The sequence below is a fragment of the Camelus ferus genome, chromosome 16 (assembly GCF_009834535.1).
Source record: "Camelus ferus isolate YT-003-E chromosome 16, BCGSAC_Cfer_1.0, whole genome shotgun sequence".
In the NCBI taxonomy this organism is placed as follows: domain Eukaryota; kingdom Metazoa; phylum Chordata; class Mammalia; order Artiodactyla; family Camelidae; genus Camelus; species Camelus ferus.
This window is the reverse complement of record NC_045711.1, coordinates 44,422,453-44,446,238: the sequence shown is the minus strand read 5'-3', so window position 1 is coordinate 44,446,238 and position 23,786 is coordinate 44,422,453. Positions and strand designations below refer to the sequence as shown.

Genomic DNA, 23,786 nt, shown 5'->3' with positions numbered 1-23,786 from the left:
TTTGATGGTTCCATATAAATTTTATTATGATTTGTTCTAGTTCTGTGAAATATGTCCTGGGTAATTTGATAGGGATTGCATTAAATCTGTAGATTGCCTTGGGCAATTGATTTTTAACAACATTGATTCTTCCAATTTAGGAGCATGGGATATCTTTCCATTTTTAAAGTCTTCTTTAATTTCCTTCATCAATGGTTTATAGTTTTCCGTGTATAATTCTTTCACCTCCTTGGTTAGATTTATTCCTAGGTATTTTATTACTTTGGGTGCTATTTTAAAGGGGATTGTTTCTTTACTTTCTTTTTTTGTTGATTCATCGTTAGTGTAAAGAAATGCAACTGATTTTTGAACGTTAATCTTGTAACCTGCTACTTTGCTGAATTCTTCGATCAGCTCTAGTAGTTTTTGTGTGGACCTTTTAGGGTTTTCTATATATAGTAACATGTCGTCGGCATATAGTGACACTTTTACCTCTTCTTTTCCAATTTGGATCCCTTTTATTTCTCTCTCTTGCCTGATTGCTGTGGCTAGGACTTCCAAGACTGTGTTGAATAGGAGTGGTGATAGTGGGAATCCTTGTCTTGTCCCAGATTTTAGTGGGAAGCTTTTGAGTTTTTCACCGTCGAGTACTATGCTGGCTGTAGGTTTGTCATATATAGCTTTTATTATGTTGAGATATGTTCCCTCTATATCCACCTTGGTGAGAGTTTTTATCATAAATGGGTGTTGAGTTTTATCAAATGCTTTGTCTGCATCTATTGAGATGATCATGTGGTTTTTGTCCTTTCTCTTGTTGATGTGATGTATTACATTGATTTGTGTATGTTGAACCACCTTTGTGTCCCTGGGATGAACCCCACTTGATAATGATGTATAATCTTTTCTATGTGTTGTTGGATTCTATTTGCTAATATTTTGGTGAGGATTTTGGCATCTATGTTCATCAGTGATATTGGTCTATAATTCTCTTTTTTGGTAGTGTCTTTGCCTGGTTTTGGTATCAGGGTGGTGGTGGCTTCATAGAATGAGTTGGGGAGTATTCCCTCCTTTTCAATCTTCTGGAGTAGTTTGAGAAGGATTGGTATGAATTCTTCTTTGTATTTGGTAGAATTCCCCAGTGAAGCCGTCCGGTCTTGGGCTTTTATTTGTAGGGAGGTTTTTTTTATTGCTATTTCGATTTCATTTCTAGTGATTGGTTTGCTCAAGGGGTCAGTTTCTTCTTGATTCAGTCTTGGTGGACTGGATGTTTCCAGAAACTTGTCCATCTCCTCTAGGTTACCCAGTTTGGTTCCATATAGTTCTTCATAATATTCTCGTATGATATTCTGTATTTCTATTTTATTTGTTGTAATTTCTCCATTTTCCTTTCTTATTTTGCTAATTTGTGCTCTCTCTTTTTTATTCTTTGTGAGTTTGGCCAGAGGTTTGTCAATTTTATTTACTTTTTCAAAAAACTAGCTTTTGGTTTGATTGATTTTTTCAATTTTTTTTAATCTCTGTTTTATTTATTTCCTCCCTGATCTTTATAATTTCCTTCCTTCTGCTGCCTTTTGGGTTTTTTGTTCTTCTTTTTCTAGTTCTTTTAGTTGGTGGGCTAAATTGTTTATTTGAGATTGTTCTTCTTTTTTGAGGAAGGCCTGTATCGCTATAAACTTCCCTCTTAGCACTGCCTTTGCTGTGTCCCATAAATTTTGTGTGGCTGTGCTTTCATTTTCATTTGTCTCAAGGTATTTTTTAATTTCAGCTTTGATTTCCCCATTGACCCATTGGTTTTTTTAATAGTATATTGTTTAATCTCCATGCTTTCCTTTTTTTCTCCTTTGTTCCTCTGTTGTTTATTTCTAGTTTCATGGCATTGTGGTCAGTAAAGATGCTTGAGATAATTTCTATCTTCTTAAAATTGTTGAGGCTCCTTTTGTGCCCAAGTACATGATCAATCCTAGAAAATGTTCCATGTGCACTTGAAAAGAATGTATATCCTATTTTGGGGGGGGGTGTAATGCTCTGAAAATATCCACCAAATCTAGTTTTTCTATTGTATTATTTATTTTCTCTGTTGCCTTGTTTATTTTCTGTCTGGAAGATCTGTCTAGTGATGTTAACGTGGTGTTAAAATCTCCAACTATGATTGTATTCCCATCAATATCCCCCTTTATCTCTGTTAGTAATTGTTTTATGTATTTAGGTGCTCCTATATTGGGTGCATATATATTTACGAGTGTAATATCCTCATCTTGTATCACGCCTTTAATCATTATAAAATGTCCTTCTTTATCTTTCTTTATGGTCTTTGTTTTAAAGTCTATTTTGTCTGAAATCAGTACTGCAACACCTGCTTTTTTGGCTTTTCCATTTGCATGGAATATCCTTTTCCATCCTTTTACTCTCAATCTATATGTATCCTTCTCCCTAAAGTGGGTCTCTTGTATGCAGCATATTGAAGATTCTTGCTTTATTATCCAGTCTGCCACTCTGTGTCTTTTGACTGGAGCATTAGTCCATTAACATTTACAGTAATTAATGATAGATGTGTGTTTATTGCCATTTTGAACTTATCTTTGCAGTTGATTTGGTATTTCTTCTTTGGTCCTTTCTTCTTCCTTTTGTGGTTTGGTAATTTTCCTTTGTATTATCATGGATTTTATTTAGTTTTTGTGACTCCCTTGTAGGTTTTTGGCTTGTGGTTACCCTTTTCTGTAAGTCTATTAGCCCATTACTATATCTCAAACCCATCCTACAGAAAATAAAAAATTTAAAAAAGAAAGAAAAAAAGATACTCTATATTTTCTTGCTTCCTTCTCCCACTTTTAGTGATATAGATGTCTTCTTTTACAATTTCGTGTTTATTTTATTTGTAATTCATGAGTTATCACCTTTCCAGTTAAGAGTTTCTCATTTCTGTAGCATCCTGCTGCTTTTCTATTTGGAGTAGACCTTTCAATATTTCTTTTAGCATGGGTTTAGTTTTGCTAAACTCTTTTAGTTTTTGCTTATTTGTGAAATTCTTTATCTCTCCTTCTATCCTAAAGGATAGCCTTGCTGGATAAAGTATCCTAGGCTGCATCTTTTTTTTCATTCAGGACTTTGAATATATCTTGCCACTCCCTTCTGGCCTGTAGTGTTTGTGTAGAGAAATCAGCTGAGAGCCTTATGGGGGTTCCCTTGTAACTCACTCTTTGCTTTTCTCTTGCTGCCTTTAGGATCATTTCTTTATCCTTGGCTCTGGCCATCTTGATTATGATATGTTTTGGTATGGGTCTGTTTGGGTTCTTCTTGTTTGGGACCTTTTGAACTTCCTGTACTTGGATATCTGATTCCTTCTTTAAGTTTGGGAAGTTTTCAGTCATGATTTCTTCAAAAACCTTTTCAACCCCCTTTGATCTTTCTTCCCCTTCCAGAACCCCTATTATGCGAAGATTGGCATGCTTTGTATTATCCCATAGGTCCCTTATGTTGCTTTCATTTGTTTTTATTTGTTTATCTTGCAGTTGTTCTGATTGGGTGCTTTCTGTTGTCCTGTATTCTAGGTAACTAATTCATTCCTCTGCATTATCTAGTCTGCTTTGCACAGCCTTTAGATCCATTCTCGTATCAGCCAATGAGTTTACCAGTTCTACTTGGCTCTTCTTTATAGCTTTGATTTCATTTTGACATATTTTATATCTCTAAACACTATCTCTTTTAGTTCCTTCAATACTTTGATCACTCCTTTTTTGAAATCTTGATCTAGTAGGCTATCGATGTCTATTTCATTGATCATTCTTTCAGGGGATTTCTCTTGTTCTTTTAATTGGGAATGGTTTCTCTGCTTCTTCATCTTGCTCATATCTCTCTGGCACTGTGGCTTATGGAGTATCAGTTATCTATTGTGATCCTTAAAGGAGTTTATTTATTTATATATCTAATGCCTATGTAGAAATAAAACTTAAAAAATAAAAAAGGAGAGAGAATTTTAAAAGAAGGGAGAAAAATAGGTTTGAAAACAGTGTATAATCAATTATAGAAGAGCAATTTGAATCAGACTAGCATTCAAGTTGAGACATCTTTTTAAAAATCCCTTTAAAAAAAGATAAAAAGATCAAAAAATGATATCTGAAACCTATTTATAATCAATAACAGGAGATCAAACCCAAAAGAAATGAAAATGAAATCAGGTGGATTTTTAAAAAAATAATAATATAACTACTTTAAAAGAAAAATTTAAAAGGAATTAAAACTAGAAGCATATACAATTGTTTAGAAAGTAGAAATTAAAAAGGTAATAGAAATAAACATAAAAAAAGATATGATAAAGAGAGAATTTTGAAAAAGGGGAGAAAAAAAAGGTTTGGAAACAGTGTATAATGAATAATTGAAGAGCAAGTTGAAGCAGAATAGCAATCAGGTTGAGACGTCGCTTAAAAACCTTTAAAAAAGGAGAAAAGAGGAAAAAAATATATTTGAAACCTGTGTATAATCAGTAACAGGAGATCAAAACCAAGACAGATAAAAATAACATGACATGGATCTTTCAAAATAATATTATTTTAAAAGAAAAATTTAAAAGGGATTAAAACTAGGAGGATATATAATTGTTTAAAAAGTAAAAATTAAAAAGGTAATAGAAAATACAACAGGTAAAAACAGATTTAAAAAAACGGGGGTGGGGGTGGTGTTCTCCTGGAGACCGTGTGCTCTTAATGAGAAGTCTTTCTGTCTTTGCCCTGTTTGGCGAACTCAGCTTGCTGTTTCCAGAGGCCCTCCGTTGGCGCCATGGTCTGTGCTGCTCCCAGTGCCTGTCGACAAGCAGATCACGCCCCCTCCCAGCACAGCGTTCCTGCCAGAAATGCGGGGGTGGGGGGGGCACCCGCTGTCTCCTGGCGCCGGTCGCTCTGCGCCGCCGCGCACTCCGCCCCGGGTCCGGGCTCTGCAGGCGGCCCAGGAAGACCGTGGATCGGCCCCGCCCCTGCTCCGTGTCCAAACTCATCTCCTTGTTTGTCCTGGCGCCTGAACTTTGCGAGGCACCGGGGCGGAAGGATCCTATTTGACTCGGGCTGCAAACAAGTCACTGCCTGGCCTTTGAGGCTGCTGAGCCCCCAGGTGCGGATTCAGGTTTTGCCCCCACCGCAACCTGGGTGCCAAGCGCCGGAGGCTATGGCGGCAGCACCTGAGCCCCACCTCTCCTCACTGAAAACCTTCCGTGGGTTTTCAGAGATGGGGGTATGCACCCTTCCCCCCAGGGCACATCAGCCGTGCTGTTTTATGGAGGGCTTAGGTTGTTCTGCCCTGTGCACCCACTCATCCACGTTGCGCAGCACCCTGCAGTCCCCTGGGGCTGCCTCCGTGCAGCCGTCCCCATCCTCCGCCTGCCTCAGGCAGCCTGTCCTGGCCCCCAGCTCCCAGCTTAGGTCCCGGGCTGGGTGTCGCAGGGACCTTCTGTGCCCGTTTAACTTAGTTCTGTTGGTCAAGGGCTGCTCCGTACAGATCCGAGCCTCAGAGGCTCCCCCTCCATCCCACTGGCCTCTCCGTTGGAGAGGGGAGGCCCAGCGAAAGAGTGCCAGCCCTTCTTTGCCACTCCCTCCCTGCGGGACCCGTCCTGCACTGTTTTGCCTTTTTGTCTTTCTTTTTTTCCTTTCTCCTACCAGATTTTTGGTGTCTTTGTCTTTTGAAGAGGACAGTGTTCTGTCAGAGTTCCGTAGGTGCTCTGGTTGGCTGAGTGGGTCCATGGGTGTGAGTCTTGGTGTATTTGTGGGATAGGGTGAGCTACGAGCATCCTACTACTCCACCATCTTGGCCTTGTCCTCATATGGTGTTTTTCTTTCTCTTTCTGGCTTACTTCTTTTAGAATGACGTTCTCCAGGAACATCCATGTTGCTGCAAATGGCATTATGTTGTCAGTTTTTATGGCTGAATAGTATTCCATTGTATAAATATACCACATCTTCTTTACCCAGTCATATAAAACAACGCTAACTTCTGTAATCAACACTGCTGTGGTATTATGTCATTTCATGTGGGTTGACTCATTGACTTTCTCTCAAGAAACCTACAAATTAGGTATTTTACATCCTTTTTAAAATGAGAAAACAAAAGCTTAGGGAATTTAAGTGGTTTCTGTGAAATGCTTTATAAAAGTGAAGCCTGCTTCTCAAAGAGTTGCCCTGAAAAAGAAAAAAAAAACCCTTTTATTTAAAAAACTCATTGTTACATTAGCTAATATAATCCCCTTGGAGCAATCAGCTTTAAACTCTTGTACAAAGGATAAAACTGAGGCACAGAGTGCTGAAAGTGTTTCCCTGATCCATTGGTCACAGTAAACTAGCATGGTAAAACTAACAACAATAACCATGAAAATCACAGTGGCTTACTGCAACAGATATTTATTTTCTGTTTATGTCACCATCTGATAGCAATCAGGTTGCTTTGCCAAGGGCACTCTCTTCTGAAGAGTGACTCGGAGATCCAGCTTGCTTGTCAATTATAGCCACTATCTGAAACGTGTGGCCCCCAAGTTCACTGAGGCAAGGGGAGAGAGGCTTGATAGATTGTGTAGGATGTTTTAAAGAACCAGGCATGGAAGCATCTCACACCACATCTATCTACATCTTATTGGCCTTCGTTCATCCTATGACTAGTCTCAGTGCAAAGGAGGCTGGGAAATGAAGAGGAGCACGTGACTTTTGGTGAGAACTGATAGTTTTCTGTCATAGTTTATCCTTTGCTCACTTCTCAACATAGGTTAACACAATGAACCTACTCCCAAAGTCCTCTCCATATCTCAACCTAAATGTCCAGGATGTCTGGACGGCAGGCAGTCCCTTCTGTCAGGTGAGGATATGGATCTGCTCTGTCCAGTGACCTGTGAACTAGAAAGACAAGCTCTTTGCACCTTACGCAATATATCAGGCTGCTTATAGTCAACACGCTCAGTCATGGCAGGGAAGATGGTAGACACCAGTGTCCAGTGCTCTGCGTTGTAAAAGCCCCTCACCCTTGATGAGGCTGGATTCTGCAATCTGGTAAGTTCTTTTGTCTTTCCAGTCCTGGCTCCTGATTGCCCTTGTGAGGCCCCTCCTTTGACATTATTCTCCTTGGCCACCTTTGACATGGGTGTGGAGGTGCTGACAAAAACAATCAATAAACAATCAATGATAAAAATAGACAAGGGTTTTATTTGAGCCAAACTGAGGACTAGCCTGGAAGCCTACTTCCCTGATTACTCTGAGAAACTGCTTGGGAGAAGCATGGTTTCCAGCACAGTTTTATATCTTGTCAGGACAAAGAAAATTAAATCAGGGATATATTTCTTCAAGCTTTAAACACACCCACACACCCACACATCAGCACGTACGCGGCAAGTCAGCATGGCCTTGGCACCTGCGAAAGGAGTCTTATCACCAAAGGGGGATCAGCATTGGTGCCCCAGGAAGAGGGGGCATTTAATCTTTATTTTTAACATGGACATTCTTTACTTCTGGTCAATGTGCCCTTTTTAAAAATAAATTAAAGCAGATGGACAGTATATGTTTAACAGGCCACAAACAGGCTATTTTAGTTAGCATAAAATTCAAGTTAACTCATATATAAGCTAGAATAACCTCTCCATACCTCAGTATGTAAACATTCCTTGTATTAGAGGAGAGACATGTTCTTCCAGGATCTCTGCAGCCTTCGAAGAATGCTTGCTGTGCGGCAGGCCTTGGTCTTTGTTTTCATTCTGAAAAGTCAGTGGCTTCTCTCTCTCTCTCTCTCTCTTTTTTTTTTTTTTTCAGTCCAGGCTCCTTCATTCATGGTTTTAATGTCAATATAGTATATTTCTTTTGATGACCTAACATGCTTCTGTTATGTTTCCACCCAGTCAGTTCTATATCCCAGCAACCACAGTCCAAGTTTCTTGCTAGATGAACTTCTCAAATTATGTTTCTGCTTTTTCTTCCCCCTTTCTCTTTCCCTTTCTCTCTTTCCTTTTTGCTTCCCGTTCTCCCTCCTCTTAATGGGATTTGAAATGGCAAGACTACAACTTCAAACTGATTTTTGTCCTAAGTTACTTCACCCAGATAAGAGGTTTGTTTTTTTTTTCCCTGAGTTTCATTACTGAAATTGTTTTATTTATTTTTTTCTTTAACTACCTTAATATTCAGAACCTAGAAAGAGATGGCTTTTCCAACAGCCTTGGGGACTTTATTCCATTTCATTTCTACTTAAAAACCAATTAGTTCTTTCCCGAACTAATCTCTTTCTTGCAATATTTTAACAAATGCAGACAAAAACAACCAGCACATCACTAATGTATATTTTTCAAATTCTCTCCCTAGAGCTACCATTTTCAGAAGACAGGACATCACAGCTTTGACAATTTGTAACATGAACTTCCATCTTTTCAACCTGAGATCTTAGCATCCTTAGTACTACTGCCAAATGTCTAGTCAATGCTACACATTTTAGGTTTCTTTAAATCTTTGTTTTTTATTTATTTATTTATTTATTTATTTATTTATTTAAATTGAAGTGTAGTTGATGTACAATGTTGTGTTAGTTTCTGGTGTACTATTTATGTTTTTAATGACAACACAGTGAGGAAGAGGGGAGAGGAGTGTCCTGCAGCTTTTAGGGTATTCATGTGACGTGATGTGTCCAAGGGTTTACATTTAAAACCCACCAAAATTAAATTAATTAATTGAATTAATTCCATGGCACATTAAATTAGAATACTAGCCATTTTTAAAAAGATAAAATGTTACCTAAGAAAAACTGTGCTTCACGTTGTTACACAAAGCTCGCACTCCTTAGAATTAAAATAATCTCAGAACACATCTTGGGAAAGGTAGGGAATAGAAATTAGTTGTTTCTTGGTGCCAGCTTTACACAATACCCACTGCTTCTGCAGAGCCGGGTCTTGCAGTCCAGATACTGGGTCTCCTCCTCTGCCCTCCATCATATCTGGAAACACCCTGCAAAGAGACCCCCTCTCTTTGATATTCTGGTCCTCAAACGCTGCCGAAAGGATCGAGGCCAGTAACTGCACAGGGGGCACATGTCCAGAGCTGGAGTCCTGGAAGGAGCCGGATGTGGTGTCCACAGCTGGAATTCTCACCCAGGCTCTGCCCAGGAGCAGCTGTGTGACAGGCTCACTCCTGGCCCTCTCTGGCTTCGCCATCTTTCCTGATCTTGTCAAAGCAGTGGTTAAAGGGAGAGTGTGGTTGCCCTTCTGTTACGATGGCCCATCGTGACCAGAGATGGGGTGATGTGCTTCAAAGGGAAGGAGAGGGAGAAAGTCAGTAGGTGAGAGTCCTGTATTCTCTTGAGTGAATCACAGGATGGAGTAATAAATCTGCTGAGTCATCACCCTGGCCTGAGGAGGATGTCAGGAAATGAAAAAGAAAAGTGTGAGTTGATGCTGGTCTGCCTTCCTGCTAAGATCAAGGGTGGTGGGTGAAGTGAGGGCTTCTCCCAGTCAGACCACAAGATGTGACTTACAGCTGTTATTAAAGGTTCTGCTTTTTTGAAATAAAACACTTTCTGTAGAAAAAGGAAGGAAGTAGAGACATCAAAGTCAAGGAGATGCAAGGAATTTCCCCATTTTCCCTTTCAGGCTCCCATGTGCAAGGCTAGGGAACATAGACCACGTATCTTCATGTGTAAAAGAACTTACAGACTTGTTTTAAAACCACTGTTTCATAGGCTAAGTGAACTTCAAGGCATACAAATATCATGGAATGCCATGGTTTTCAACATATATAATTATCTATAAAAATATTATTGCAAGTAAAAGAATACAGGGAAGCCAAACTTATGAACAAAATCAAAATGGATCTCCCATGTTTGAAGCAGAGATGGGGACTCTCCACATCTGCCTCCTGGCACACGTATCTCAGGGACCTAAAGACTAGACAGCAAAATCCACTACGCTAGTTTCCCATCTCAGACCACCCCTCTTTACACACACACACACTACAAGATCATCAACTAATTGCTGATAATATTAATAAGAAGGGGTTTGAAGGCCACGTGTGGCTCTTCACACCCATAACTGGATCACCCATGATGGGCCTGGGATAGGAGACTGGGAAGTTCTTCAGTGGGAGGGATAGGAGCATTGTACAACCTTGAAGACTGGCTTGGAAGCAATTCAAGGCCATTACAATAAATATCACAGAAATGCAAAGGATTATAAGGGACTACATGAACAATTCACATCAACCAATTGGATAACCTAGAAGTAATGGATAAATTCCTAGAAATATACAACCTACCAAAACCAAATCATGAAGTAGATAATCTGAACAGACCAATAATAAGTAAGAAGATTGAATCAGTAACGAAAAATCTTCTAACAAGGAAAAGCCCAGGACCAGAAAGTTTCCCTGATGAATTCTACCAAATATTTAAAGATGAATTAGAGTTCCAGTCAAGATGGCGGAGTGGTAGGACCATGAGCTTGCCTCTTCTTGCAACTACAACGAAACTAGAACTGAATGCTAAACAACCATCTAGAAAAGACTGGAACCTAGTAAAAATGAATTAATGCCAAGTTTTCTCAAACTCTTCCAAAAAAATTAATTGAACAGATGGGAACACTAATTGGACGAGGCCAGCATTCCCCTGATATCAAATCTAGATAAGGACACTACAAGAAAAGAAACCTACAAGCCCATGTTCCTGATGAATATAGATGCAAAAATTCTCAGTAAAGTATTAGCAAGCTGAATCCAAGAGCACATGAGAAGGATCTGTACCATGATCAAGTGGGATTTCTCAGTGGGATGCAAGGATGGTTCAACACACACAAATCAATACATGTGACACACCACATTCATAGAATGAATGATAAAAATCATACGATTCTCTCAGTAGATGTAGAAAAAGCACTTGATAAAATACACCCTTTCACTGACAACATCATGGGAGCTTCTTTTTAAAGATACAAGATTCTTTTCTCCTTCTGCTTGTAAGACTCTCTCTTTGTCTTTGATTTTTGACAGTTTTGTTACAGTGTATCTTGGCCAAGATCTGTTTGAGTTTGTTTGGGGCTTTATGAATGTCACAAACTTGACTATCCAGATCTCTCTCCAGATTTGTCAGGTTCTCAGCCATTATTTCTTTAAATAAGCTTTCTCCCCCCCACCCCGTCTCCCCCTCTTCTCCTTCTAGGACTCCCATAATTCACAGATGGTTTCTTGTGATGGTATGCCATAGCTCACAGAGGTTTTCTTCACTCTTTTAAATTCTTTTTTCTCTGTTCTCCTCCTACTAATAATTTCAAAGGTCCTGCCTTTTATTTCACAAATTCTTCTTGATCCGTTCTGCTGCTGGTGATGTCTATTGTATTTTTCATTACATTCATTGTGGAGCACCCTCCCCATTTTTTTTTTTAATGATTTCTATCTCTTTGTTAAACTTCTTTTTTTTTTTTAAATTTTATTTATTTTTAGGTAGGGAGGGAGATAATTAGGTTTATTTATTTATTTTTAGAGGAGGCACTGGGGATTGAACCCAGGACCTAGTGCATGCTAAACATACACTCTACCACTTGAGCTATACCCTCCCTACCTCGAGCTATACCCTCTCCCCACTTTGTTAAACTTCTAATTTTTGTTTGTGTATTTTTTTTACCTGATTTTGTTGAATTGTCTTTCTCTGTTCTTGTAGCTGATTGAGGTTTCTTTAAAAAGGCCGTTTTAAATTCTTTTACAGGTAAATCATAGATTTCTGTGTCTTTGGGGTCAGTTACTGGAAGATTATTGAGATCCTTTGATGGTGTCATGTCTCCTTGATTTTTCATGTTCCTTGAAGTCTTGTGTTGCTTTCTGTGAATCTGAAGTAGCCGCCACTCCCTCCAGCCTTTACTGAGTGACTTCAGGAGAGAAACACCATCCATTGCCCTGCTAGGGATTTTGTGGCTCTCTCAGAACTTTTGAGAGTATGCCTGCTCCAAGCTTCAGACTCCCTCTTGTGTCAGAATTCTGCTACTTGCCTGCCTTCTCTCATTCCCACAGCACCCCAGGCCACGTGCTCACAACCTCTCTAGCTTTCTCAGGGCTGGAGCTGAAGCCCCAGTTGGCCTCTCCCTGGCTCACAGATTCAGGCTGGCTTTCTGCCTGTGCTCACTGGCTGTCTGCCAGAGCTCGCCCTTGCCCTTGTTGGGAGCACTCACAGGGAGCCAGCCACAGGCTGGAGGCATTGTGTGTGTGAGGCTCATAGAGGGCTGGGGGCCCACGGGCCAGTTAGGGGGATCTGCAGCGAAGCTGTCTTGAGTGGCTTGTGGCTTCTCGGAGTCTGCGACACAGTTACTGGAATCTGCATCCCTCTAATGCCCTGCAGAGTTCTGTCTGCTGCTCCCCCACTCCCCCAGCCTCCTCTTGCCCCTCAGTCATGCCATTCAGGACTCAGGACTCTGTAGGGAGCAGGAGAGAAATGGGTCTCTAAGGCAGTGTCCACATAACTGGGGAGCTGGGGAAGTTCACCCACACCCTCTCACTTCTCCCCTCCTCCCAGGAGAAATCACGGTCCAAGACGCTGTCTCTTGGCCCTGAGCTGGGCCACTCTAGGGGAGGGGTGATGCAGATAATATCAGACTAGTTCTCTTACCCTCTCCAATGCATCCAAATTTGATTTTATTCTTTCTCCAACTGTGTGCTGGGACTTCACTAGAAACCTGGATTTCCACCAGGGCTCTCCCATCTGTGGGTGATCGTCTCAGACAGTGTTCTCCAGGGGCTCCCAGACCACAGACAGGAGGGCCTGGTGCCAATCCACGGGCCACTGCAGATTCCACAGCCAGGGCTGGGGTCTGTATGCTTTTGACCTGATGAATGGGTGGGCAAGACTCCTCCCTTGGCTGGATCCCACAGCTCCAAAAAGGCACTTTGGTCCATGGATGGATGCAAAGTTGTTGCTGATGTGTAGATGTGAGCACGGGGCATCTTATTTGGCCATCTTACTGGCTTCACTCTTCTCTCCATCACCTTTTTTGTGTCTTTGTTACGTCGTTTCTACTGTACCACGTTGTTTCCTTTTCTCTTTTGCTATATATTTTTGAGTTATTTTACTAGTGGGCTCTATGAGGACTACCATTATTGTTGCAATGTCTGACAAGCTTGTTCAGGCTAATACCATCTTAATTTCAACAGTAGGTGAAAACTTTGCTCCTGTGTAGCCCCACTCCCTCCCCCACCTTAAAGCTGCTGTGAAGGAAGGAAGGGGCCGTGAGCCAGGGAATGCAGAAAGCCTCTGTTGGAAAAGGTAAGAAAACAGATTATCCTCTAGAGCCTCCAGAAGGAATGCAGCCCTTCGGACCCTTTTTAAACTTCCGATCCCCAGGACTTGAAGATAATATATTTGTATTGTTTTAGGCTATTAAGTTTACGATAATTTGTTACAGTAACACTAAGAGTCTAATGTAGATTTTGGTACCTGGAAGTAGGGTGTTGCTATAACAAATACTAAAAAACTGAAGAAGTGGCTTTGGAATGGGACGAGAAGAGGCTGGAGGAGTTCTGAGCATGACGGAAAAAGCCTAGGTTTCCTGGAACAGACCGTTGGCAGACAGGAAATGAATACACTCCACTTGGCATTCCCTCCTAAAAAAGGCCTGCTGCCAGGGCTTTGTGCTCACAGTTTCATCATGCAAGGAGCCAGGGATCCCAGACTTAGCTGGAACAGAAAGAAATGGATCCAAGATTTCCTGAAGGTGAACAGATAATGACTTAAAAACGGAATGCAAGCAGATGAGGTGGGCGACTGAGCCCCTCCAAAATGAACCACCCCTCCCTCAGCCTCCTCTCCTCCCAGACCCTCCACTCCAGATCTGCCTGGTGTTTTGCTGATGCTCAGGAACCTATGTGGTGATGCCCCGTTTGCTTGCACTTCACTCCCTCTTCACCTCCTGGCATCCACTGCAATGGAAGCGATCAAGGCTACGAACTGGAGGAGGGAAGGAGGGGCAGGGATGGCTGTGGGACCTGGCACCAGGGTCGGTGAGGTCCATAAAGAGCTGTCAATGAATTGTCTGCTGACTGATGTGTCAGGTCACTTTGGAAGTGTTACTTGGAGCTTTGATGGAATCCCTCAGCTGGAATCAGGGAGCCTGGACTGGCTCTGGAATCTGGAAGCAGGATCTGCTCTCTCCCTCTCCAGCTCCAGGTGGTAGAAAGGGAAATTTCCCAAAGGACACAATCCCAGATCCCAGAACCTAGGTTCTACTCAGTTCCTATTTGTAACACATCCTCATCCCCATTTCACTGATGGCAGCTCAGAAGACTCAACCTGCCCTCAGTGACAAAGTGAGTCAGTGCTAATTCTGGGGTTAGAACCCAAGTGTTCTTCTACCAGCCAGAGTTCTCCTCATCTCCCCACCAGAGTGGCCTGGTGATTGCAGATTCACCATGTAGACTTCATTCAGTAGGGAAAGATACCTCCTTTCCTTAGTGGAGAAGCTGTCTGTGCCTAGGTGGGTCACGTGCCATGCAAGAGAATAGGCACTCTAGGTGGACTTTCAGGAAAAAGAGATCCATCCATTTAAATGGATGATCCAGGCTTCTGAGATTGGAATTGGGAGACAGTGATGGAGAGAAGTGTATTCTGGTTTCAGGAAAGCTGTCCCCTTAAAATGCAGAAGTGGCTTCCTCTGTATCTTAAGTTACAGTCCTTTTCCTCCACCTGCCGCACTCAACATTTCACTCTGCCTAGCTCGTTTTTATCCAGTGTTATCTCTTAGGCTCCATGTTCAAGCATGCATCCTCTCTTGCCTGGACCACAGCAGTAGATTCTCCCTTGTCCCTACTTGTCCAGGTCTGCGTGAAGCCAGTAAGTTACATTTACTAAAACTCATCTCTGAACCTCTAAACATGGCATGTCCTTCCTCATTGGCCCAAACATTTCCAGCATCTCCTTTTAACCTGTGAAGTTGAGTATGAACTTGCCTCCTTAACATTTAAAGCCCTCTACTCAACCTTCCTTTCCAGTTGTCCCCGTCACTCAACACAGACATGGACCCCAGTTCCCATCTGATTGTTTTTTTCCCTTTTTGATGGACACATCATTTTCACCTCTAGCTATTTGCTCCCACTCTTGTCCTTTTCTTAATGATTCTGTAACTTTTCTAGAAAAGTCTTATACATTCACTAAAGATAAGTTCAAGTCATATCTCCTTTATAAATCTCATCGATGATTATTAATTATCTGCCTGTCTTCCCAAAGTCTACATTGTCTGTATTACTCCAAATTGGAGGATGAATTGGAGGAGGAGAAAGTGGGGAAAGTAACACAGTTAGGGGGAAATTGCAATAGATTATGGGAGAGATCGAGGGCAGGTGTCAAGGGCTGTGAGCAAAAGATGGGAGTGGGTGGTTTGTTGCTAAACAGGTGACAAGGGAAGTTGGGATCTGGGCAGGTGGTGTCAGGGACTGGAGTGGTAATGATGAAACGGTCCTGCCTTAGAAATTCTTCTGTAGGCATACAGATGAGCTCACCTGCTGGAAAAGACCAGAGCCAGTTCACATCCTTATTCTTCCAAAACATGAGCCCCACCCTCTGAAACCATGCTCTCCCCCATCACCAAGATTATACTCAGCTTTTAAGTTTCCTTCAAGAAAACACCAAAAGTCAGGTTTTGTAGAAAAATATATTTTTTCAATAGTTACATAATATACATTTTCACAATAGCATTTTTAGCAATGATTTAGAATTGAGAACTGAAAGGTTTTCCATTAATCATCCTTGCAAGGACCCTCCCCCCATTTCAGGGGTGGAATTGGGATTCACAGAAGAAAGCAATTTGCCCAAGTCTCCATAAAAAAAAAACAATTAGTATTCATGGAAGATAAACTTAAAACATCAATAACTTAAATAAGATTAACATTACTTAAGGCCTCCTGTTTCATATCAATAAACAAAGGTCATACTCTTTAAAATTATAATAAAATAATATCAGAGGGCATTTAGGGAAAGCTAGAAGGGAATACATTGTCTTCAGATTCTTGGGTCATGGATTGAGCATTCAAGGCTTTGAAATTTGGTTTTTCTTGTCCAGGTAATTCATGTAATCCTGGACCCACTTCTGCTCGGGGTCAGCACAGATCTCCTTGGCCCGTGTGGTCTTGAAGCTGTGGAGAAGAGAGGGTACAGTTAGATGGAGTTCCAATGAGATTTCAGCCTAGCAATGCAGCCTATTTGCCTCAGGAAGCTGCCATGGGAACTTGAGGAGGAGGCAGGTGGAAGGAGGGAACCCAGGGCAAGCTGACCCTATAGATTTCCCAGTTGAAGTCATGCTGACTTTCAGCTGAAGAAACTGGGATGGTCTGAGTAAGCACTCAGATGGAGAGTGGTGTTGGGTTCACTTTTTCCCATCGGGCTGCAGTTTTCCCATCGGGCACCTTTGGATACTAGATTAGATGGTGTAACTCTCTGACTCTACATTTGTGAGGCTTGCCCCTTGCTCCCCGAGGAAGAACTGGACCATGGAGGGCTGGTGTGCTCAACTCACATCACAGCTTCTTTGGGACACTTGCTGCTGGTGACTCTTGTATAGCTCATCAGCTTCTGCATGGGGATCTTCTTACCGGTGAGTGTATAGCAGCAGGTGACGGGGGAATTAATTGCATCTGGAAACAGAACCACAAAGAAAAAGCACTTTAGGATGGACTAGGTTCTTTCTGATCTCAATTAAAGCAGAGAAAAGTAGTAAGGAGAGGGCAAATTGGAGTCAGGAGTGGAGGCAGAACCCATTAAATCCTAGTACTTTTGCCTCTGCCTCAGAGCCAGATTATCATACGGACTCAGTTTCCTAAGCTCTAAAATGGGCATTTGGCATTAACAATGAAGAGAGGAAAGGGAGAGATGTTAAACCAGATAACTTCTGGGAGTGCTATTAGGAGAATCTAATTATCCAAATTATCAGGGTCGGGGAAGATCAGCTCGGGGACCCCAACTATGAGTCCCCTTTACGCTCCAAGAAATCTGTGCTTGGTTGTGAGTTTCCCTGATACCCACTGCCCCTGCAAAACTGAATCTCTGGAGTCTGGAGTCCAGATTCTGGGTCTCCTCCTCTGTCCTCCACAGTATTTGGAAGTACTCTGCACACCCACCACCAGTGGCTCCTTCTTTTTGATACCCCAGTCCTCAGCAAACCGTGCTGAAAGGAGCTGGTACAGTAACTGCACGGGGGGCACGTGTCCAGAGTTGGAGTCCTGGAAGGAGCCGGATGTGGTGTCCACGGCTGGAATTCTCACCCAGGCTCTGCCCGGGAACAGCTGTGTGACAGGCTCACTCCTGGCCCTCTCTGATTTTTCCAATCTTTCCCGGTCTTGTCAAAGCAGTGGTTAAAGCGAGAGTGGGGGTAACCCTTCTGCTCTGATGGCCCATCTGACCCAGAGATGGGGTGATGTGCTTCAGAGGGAAGGAGGGGAGGCTTACCTGGCTGAGCCAGCACTTGGGTGCTGAAGGTGGCTGCTGTGAGCAGCAGACACAGGAGCCCTGCAGAGATCTTCATGTTAGAGGCTGAGGATTCGAGCTTCAGCGTGAGAGCTGTTGGTTTCTGGATTGGTTTCAGTCCCTCTGCTCTTCTAGTGGCTCTGCCTGCCTTTTATTGAAAGCCAAGAGGGTGGAGCAATGGTAGAGAGGTTGGCCCAGGGCAGCATCATCTTGAATGAATGACGAAATGAAATCTTGAATGTGCTGAGCAAATGTAGCAGCTGGAGGTTTCCAGGAAGTAGGAGAGGGAAGCAGTGGGTCAGGACTGGGCACTGTTTCCATTTGCTGCTGAGATAAAAAGGAATGAAGGGGTAGGGATGGGAGGGGTACAGTTATATCCTGAGGGACCACAGACATAAACCAAATGGTTTATTCTTAAGGATTCCACTTTCTCTGAAATGAAAACTCTGCGGAAAACAAAGGAAGCAAGGGAAACAGAGGTCACAAGGGCGATGAAAACATCTCTGGGCTCCCTCCTGGCCCACCTTCAGGCAACAGTCCAAGGGATCTTCAAGCCTGGAAGGGACCCTGAAGTCTTGGCAGGCTCCCCACCAGTGTAGTAAATCCACTTGCTCTTTAAAATGTAGGATGGTCAAACAATTGAAGCTTAGTAGGACTATAGCGTTTGTTTTTTTTTAACTATAAAAGTGAATTCTAGAATCATTGGGTTTAAGACTTGGAAGAAGCAATCTAGATCCTGCAATGCTGCAAAAGAAATTTCTTTTGTGTAATACTCATATAGTGCTGCTCTGTCCCAGGAATATTCTAAGCTCTTTACAAAGGCCAAATCTTTCCATTCTCCAGCTCCATCTAGCAGCTATTATTTATTCCCATTCTATAGATCAGATTAGCAAGGCATAGAGGAGCTAAGTAACCTGCCTGAGTTCTGCCAAGCAGAACCCTGCCTCTGTGTGGTCACCACTATGACATACTTCGGGATGAAATGTTCACACGTCTTCCATATATACCTGGTCATAAGTCTGGGTGTCCTCAGAATTTGCCAAACTAGCAAGCACCAAATGGGGCGTCGAGAAATCTTCCTTGTGGCTAAGTCGTTTTGGGATTTGGAACCTGTGGCTAGCCCAGCTGGCAGTGATTGGCAAGATGCCAGTCCCCTGCTGTGGTGACAGTGATCCCAGCTTCTTTCTGAACTCCCAGGGAGCATGAGTGAGCAGAGGAACAGTATTCTGGAATTAGAATGCCTGCCTGCACAACGTAGCACTGCCTTGGATTTCCTCTGAAACCCCAGAATGCGTCGCGAGACCTAAAAGACCTTCACATTCATTTCCGTGAACTCTTTTCTTTAACAAATACCATAGGGCTCCTTGAGGCATGTTGGTGGCTATGCTGAGCCTAGAATTCAGGTCTCGCCTCCCCCATTCCACTGCCTCATGCTTCTGCACTTGCTTTGCCTTTGCCCAGGGGACATGGAAGGCTCTGGTGACCCTTCTTTCTTAAAGCAACTTTGAGACAATGTCTATATAGTACATGGAGCTTTGGGGAAGAAACATCTGCCAGTCACTACACTTATAATAAGAAGAGGGTTATATTGAACAGACAACTGCATCTGGTCCATAGTGATTGTAATGGCAAAGAAGAGAGACAGGTGGCACTGTTGAGTGCTTCCCCGGATCCAGGCACTGTGCTGGGCTGATTTTCAGTATCATCTCATCAGTCCTCCCCACAACCCCACTCACCTTACACTGAAACTGAAATCAAGTTACTTGCCTAGGATCTCACAGGTAATCGCAGGTGAGGCTGAGATTCCCACCCAAGACACTCAGACTCCAGAATCCCTACTTCCAGGTACCAGGCTTAATGTCTCAGGATGGATATTGCTTTCTTAGAGAATCTGAGAGCAGAGAATCAATGGAAATACCATTCTGGACTCGGGTGTAATTCTAAAAAGACAGAAGAGAACAAATTGACTTGGGCACTGCTTTGCTTGCATCTTTCTTGGAGCCTGAATTGTATTCCACCTGAATCTTTCCAATCCCCACCCTCACTGCCCCCCCGACTTGGGCTGAAATCTCTCTGTTTGGCTCAGTGCTCTGCCAATGGCTCAATCAGTTCTTACTGAATGAGTCAAGTATTTTCAGGAATGGAGATTGTGTAACTTCATGTATGTCTTCCCACATCATCTCACCTTAACTTCTAAGATGTTTTCCCTCAGATTAATGGATGGAAACTCCTCTCTAACCTAGTAAATTGTCCTTGGAGGATCTGTTAGGCTTAAGAGATCTTCCAGGAGAAACAGTATGGAGATTCCTCAAAAGACTAGGAATAGACTTACCATATGACCCAGGAAGCCTGCTCTTGGGCATATATCCAGAAGGAACCCTACTTCAGGATGACACCTGCACCCCAATGTTCATAGCAGCACTATTGACAATAGCCAAGACATGGAGACAGCCTAAATGTCCATCAACAGGTGACTGGATAAAGAATAGGTGGTATATTTATACAATGGAATACTACTCAGCCATAAAAACCAACAACATAATGCCATTTGCAGCAACATGGATGCTCCTGGAGAATGTCATTCTAAGTGAAGTAAGCCAGAAAGAGAAAGAAAAATACCATATGAGATCGCTCATATGTGGAATCTAAAAAAAAAAAAACCAAAATAAAAAACAAACAAACAAAGCATAAATACAAAACAGAAACAGACTCATAGACATAGAATACAAACTTGTGGTTGCCAAGGGGGCGGAGGGTGGGAAGGGATAGATGGGATTTAAAATTGTACAATAGATAAACAAGATTATATAGCACAGGGAAATATACACAAGATCTTATGGTAGCTCACAGAGAAAAAAAGTGACAATGAATATGTATATGTTCATGTATAACTGAAAAATTGTGCTCTACACTGGAATTTGATACAACATTGTAAAATGATTATAAATCAATAAAAAATGTTAAAAAAAAAAAAAAAAGAGATCTTCCAGGAGGATTGCATTCTGTTACATCCCATTTCTTCCTGGAATCCAGTCATTCCTCGGGGTTGTCTAGGTTAACCAGGTTAAAGGCATTGAGATCTTTACTCTCTCCTGGTTCAGCCACATTGTTACCACTCCTAGTCTCCTAGAACCAGAGGACCTGTAGAGATCCTGTCGCACATTCTCTTTTTATGTAAGGAAATAGTTACAGAGTGAGGTCAGCTGACCCTTGGTCACAGTAGTCCCACAGAGAAGTTTTCTGGTTTTTCTGAGTTTTTAGACAGACTTCTGAGTGTTTGAAGCTTTATCTCTACTTCAGGAAGGGGTCACCATTTTTGGAAAGTGACTTGGTCACTGCAAGTGTCAAACAATGAACAGATCACAGGTGAAAGTATGAATCAGAAGAGAAAGTCTTCCGGAAGATGTTATCCATCTCCCTCCCACTTCTGCTCTGTCAAGAAGGGCTGCTCTCCCCAGCTGAAGGGCCAGTCATAGAGTGAGAGAAATAAATGGAAATTCCCACTCTGAGGCAGCTCTGGAAGTTCCCAGATTCCTTGGAGTAGAATGCCTTTGGCTGGAGCCTGCATTCCAGATGCTGGGCCTGGAGCCAGGGACGTCTCACGTGGGGCTGTGCTGGGAACATCCCAGCGCAAGATCTGGGTTGGGCCTCTGCTTGAGGGCCTGCAAGGGAAAGTCCTGGGGAGGATGTCGGGAGGCGGCAGAGTCAAGGTTCTCTGTTCCCCAGAATCCCTAGTCCCACTGGGGACCCCTCCTCATCCACGTATAGATAAGGAATGGAAAAATTCCTCTTGGTGAGTAATCCTTTCTTCCTTCCTTTCAGTGAGCTGTCCCCACTGCAATCAAGATCCTCCACGTGGGCTTTGATCCTTACCCCAGACTCCTACTCAGTGTCAGGGGTAAAGGAAAGAGGAACCAAGAGTGAGTGAGCTTTCTAGAAATATCAGCAGCCAGCCCCTGGTTCCCTGCCTCTGCCCCTTCCCCGGTTCGCTTGCTTCCCCTCTGCATCGAGCTTGGGACCCCCTTGCCTTCGTTGCTGGTGCTCCCCCGGCTCAGCCTTGGAGTGAGACACACAGTAAGCTTTGTTTGCACGCACGAGGTCCCTCCTAGACACCTCTCCAGGCCTCTCCTCCAGCTGTTCCTGTCCATTCTCCTCCACATTAGTCTCAGCTCTAGGGAGCCCAGATCCTATTTTCCTGGGACCCCACTTCTGAGAGCCCTTTCCTTTCAATGATGAAAAATCCATTCCTTCTTCTTGTACAGAATGTCAGATGAAAACAGGACCTTCAAGATCATTTTCCTGTTTCACAGATAGGGAAACTCAGACCAGGAAGGAGGCTGTGACGGGCCCAAGGTGATGGGGAAGACTAACAGCAAGAGTTTGTAGGGGTTTGTTCATCTCTGGGCCCTCAGTGTACCCCCTGTCCTCAGATACTGCGCTATCGCCTTGATGTAACACCCATATAGCTAGCGTCTACTCTGTGTGGAGTACCAGGTAGGGGACTGGGGGTCGGGCGAGGGGGGAGGGAGGGAAAAGTGAACCAGACACACAGCCTGCATTCCAGAAGAGATGACTAAATATCCATGGGGAGTAGGGCTGAGCTTATAAATAAACCTGAGCTGTGCTCACCTTAGGTTTCTGGCACCTGGGCATTTCCTGTGTTTTGGGTGGATCTGCCCCAGGTCTATTCGCCTGAAAGAGCCAAGGATATTGGGGAGGGGGAAGGTGGGGATAGCCTATGGGGAAAGAAAGGGAAGATTCACCTGCAGAGGCCTAGGGTGGGGGGGGGGAGTGGGGGCTTGTCACTTAGACTAGGGACCAGCACCTGAGCCCTACAGTGAGGCAGCTCCTGTGAGCAAGGGGGTCAAGTCTATGAAAACCGTTATGGTTAACAGCAGTGTAAGACCTGCTACTGCTACCTCGACAGACTGTCACCAAGGGTAGCACAGTTCCTTACTTGGGATTGCGTGGCCCAGGGTGGCCTGAGCAGTGTCAAAGGGACTGGCAAGCACATCTGCGGCACTTCTGCGGGGATGCTGGCCTGGGGGCCATCGCAGGGAAGCAGATCATGAAGACTAGGCGGAGTAGGGAGAGAGAAACATTGCTTTGACAGCCTTTGATTGAATCTTTGTTTTAACACCCATTGCTGGGGTCCCCTGAGGGAAATACAAGTGACCCACAGAATCACTGCAGTAACCAGAGGGACACGGAGCTGGGAGAGCCCCAGCTAAGGGGCTCAGGAAGGCTTCCTGGTGGCATTTTTAAGATGGGCTTGAGGGTTGACAGGTTTTGAACCGTGGGTGATTGATTATTGGATGGAGGAGGGGTGCATTTGGGGGCAAACTTATAGAGACCACAGATTCTAAGTGTGTGCGCACCCCTTTGGGATCTTGTTAAAGTGCAGATTCTGATTCTGTAGGTCTTGAGTGGGTCCAAGATCCTGTGTTTCTAATCAGTTCCCAGGTGAGGCTGTTGAGACTGGTCCCAGGTCCCATTAAGAGAACCTTAAAAGCACTCAGAAGGGGAAACTGTGGTTGGGGTGGGAGACGTGAGCAGTTCATTTGGTCTAGACCAGGGTTCTTGTCTGTGGTTCTCAGCTAGGCTTCAAGAACCATCTGGAATTATCTTCCATGTTTTTGTGATTGTATGTTTTTCTGGGCAGAGGGTCCAGTAGCTGCCGTCAGGCTAGTAAAGGCATCCGTGACCTCCAAATCCTTAAATACTGTCGAACCTATAAAAAACAGAGCATTCTGGCCTTCACCGTTGACCTGCTGAATCACAATGTGTAATTTTCCTACTTAAAGCTGTATTTTTTCTTAAGCTCTCCTCCTCACCTCCACTCCACCCTCAGGTGACTTCCGGCCTGTGTTTGGGCACCCCTAGGCTGAAGCGTCGGGTACGTGGAGTAGGGGCTGTGCCAGCCAGTCTGGGTGGCACTAACAGGAAAAAGGCACAGGCAGGAAAGAGAGAAGGAAAAAAGGGAGAGAGAGAAAGAGGAAGGGAAGTGTGGGGATGAAGAGGGAACCTTGACTTATGAGCAGAGCCCCAGGTGATGTCAGAACACTAAGGCCAGAGGCCTGGCTCTGTTTCTCTCTAGCTGTGTGGCCTTGCACAACTCACTTGACCTCTCTGGGTCTCTTCTGTGAAGTATGATTAGTAAGACGGCTATTTCTAACATTGTCATAAGACTCATAGGAAATAATAAGCCAAAGGTGCTTTGTAAGCAGTATGGAAAGAGCTGTGTCACTCTAAGGGCCCGAGCAGGCTACAGGCTCAAGCAGAGTTGGGGTACCTGACCATTCCCAGGTGGCCCCCGATGCACAGCCCAAGCCTCCACTCTCAGTTCTTGCTATGAAAGTGAACAGGCATCTAAACTC

The 23,786-nt window shown here is 43.5% G+C and overlaps 1 protein-coding gene and 2 long non-coding RNA genes across 3 annotated transcripts in view; 2 read left to right on the top strand and 1 right to left on the bottom strand.

The window, feature by feature from the left end:
* The window catches only part of LOC116656817, a 123,516-nt gene that overhangs the window by 31,832 nt on the left and 67,898 nt on the right, over nt 1-23,786 (top strand). The gene's annotated exons all lie outside the window — the stretch shown is intronic.
* On the bottom strand, nt 15,583-17,553 carry LOC102515788 (C-C motif chemokine 2). Its single transcript, XM_006185837.3, has 3 exons — nt 17,392-17,553; nt 16,463-16,580; nt 15,583-16,082 (listed from the first exon to the last, which is right to left on the bottom strand). The coding sequence occupies exons 1-3, from the start codon at nt 17,465-17,467 to the stop codon at nt 15,977-15,979; spliced, it is 300 nt and encodes a 99-aa protein (XP_006185899.1). The 5' UTR covers nt 17,468-17,553; the 3' UTR covers nt 15,583-15,976.
* Nucleotides 21,009-23,786, top strand: part of LOC116656818 — a 46,564-nt gene continuing 43,786 nt past the window's right edge. The window contains exon 1 of the long non-coding RNA XR_004311805.1: nt 21,009-21,202. This is a non-coding gene — a long non-coding RNA (uncharacterized LOC116656818). The remainder of the gene's footprint in view (nt 21,203-23,786) is intronic.

Bases quoted from the DNA above. Each gene is read 5' to 3' on its own strand.
- LOC102515788 (XM_006185837.3), bottom strand. From the start codon at position 17,467: ATGAAGATCTCTGCAGGGCTCCTGTGTCTGCTGCTCACAGCAGCCACC. The intron at 16,581-17,391 runs GTAAGCCTCCCC...TTCTGTTTCCAG, and splicing joins CCAAGTGCTGGCTCAGCCAG to ATGCAATTAATTCCCCCGTC. The intron at 16,083-16,462 runs GTGAGTTGAGCA...TCTTCTCCACAG, and splicing joins TGTCCCAAAGAAGCTGTGAT to CTTCAAGACCACACGGGCCA.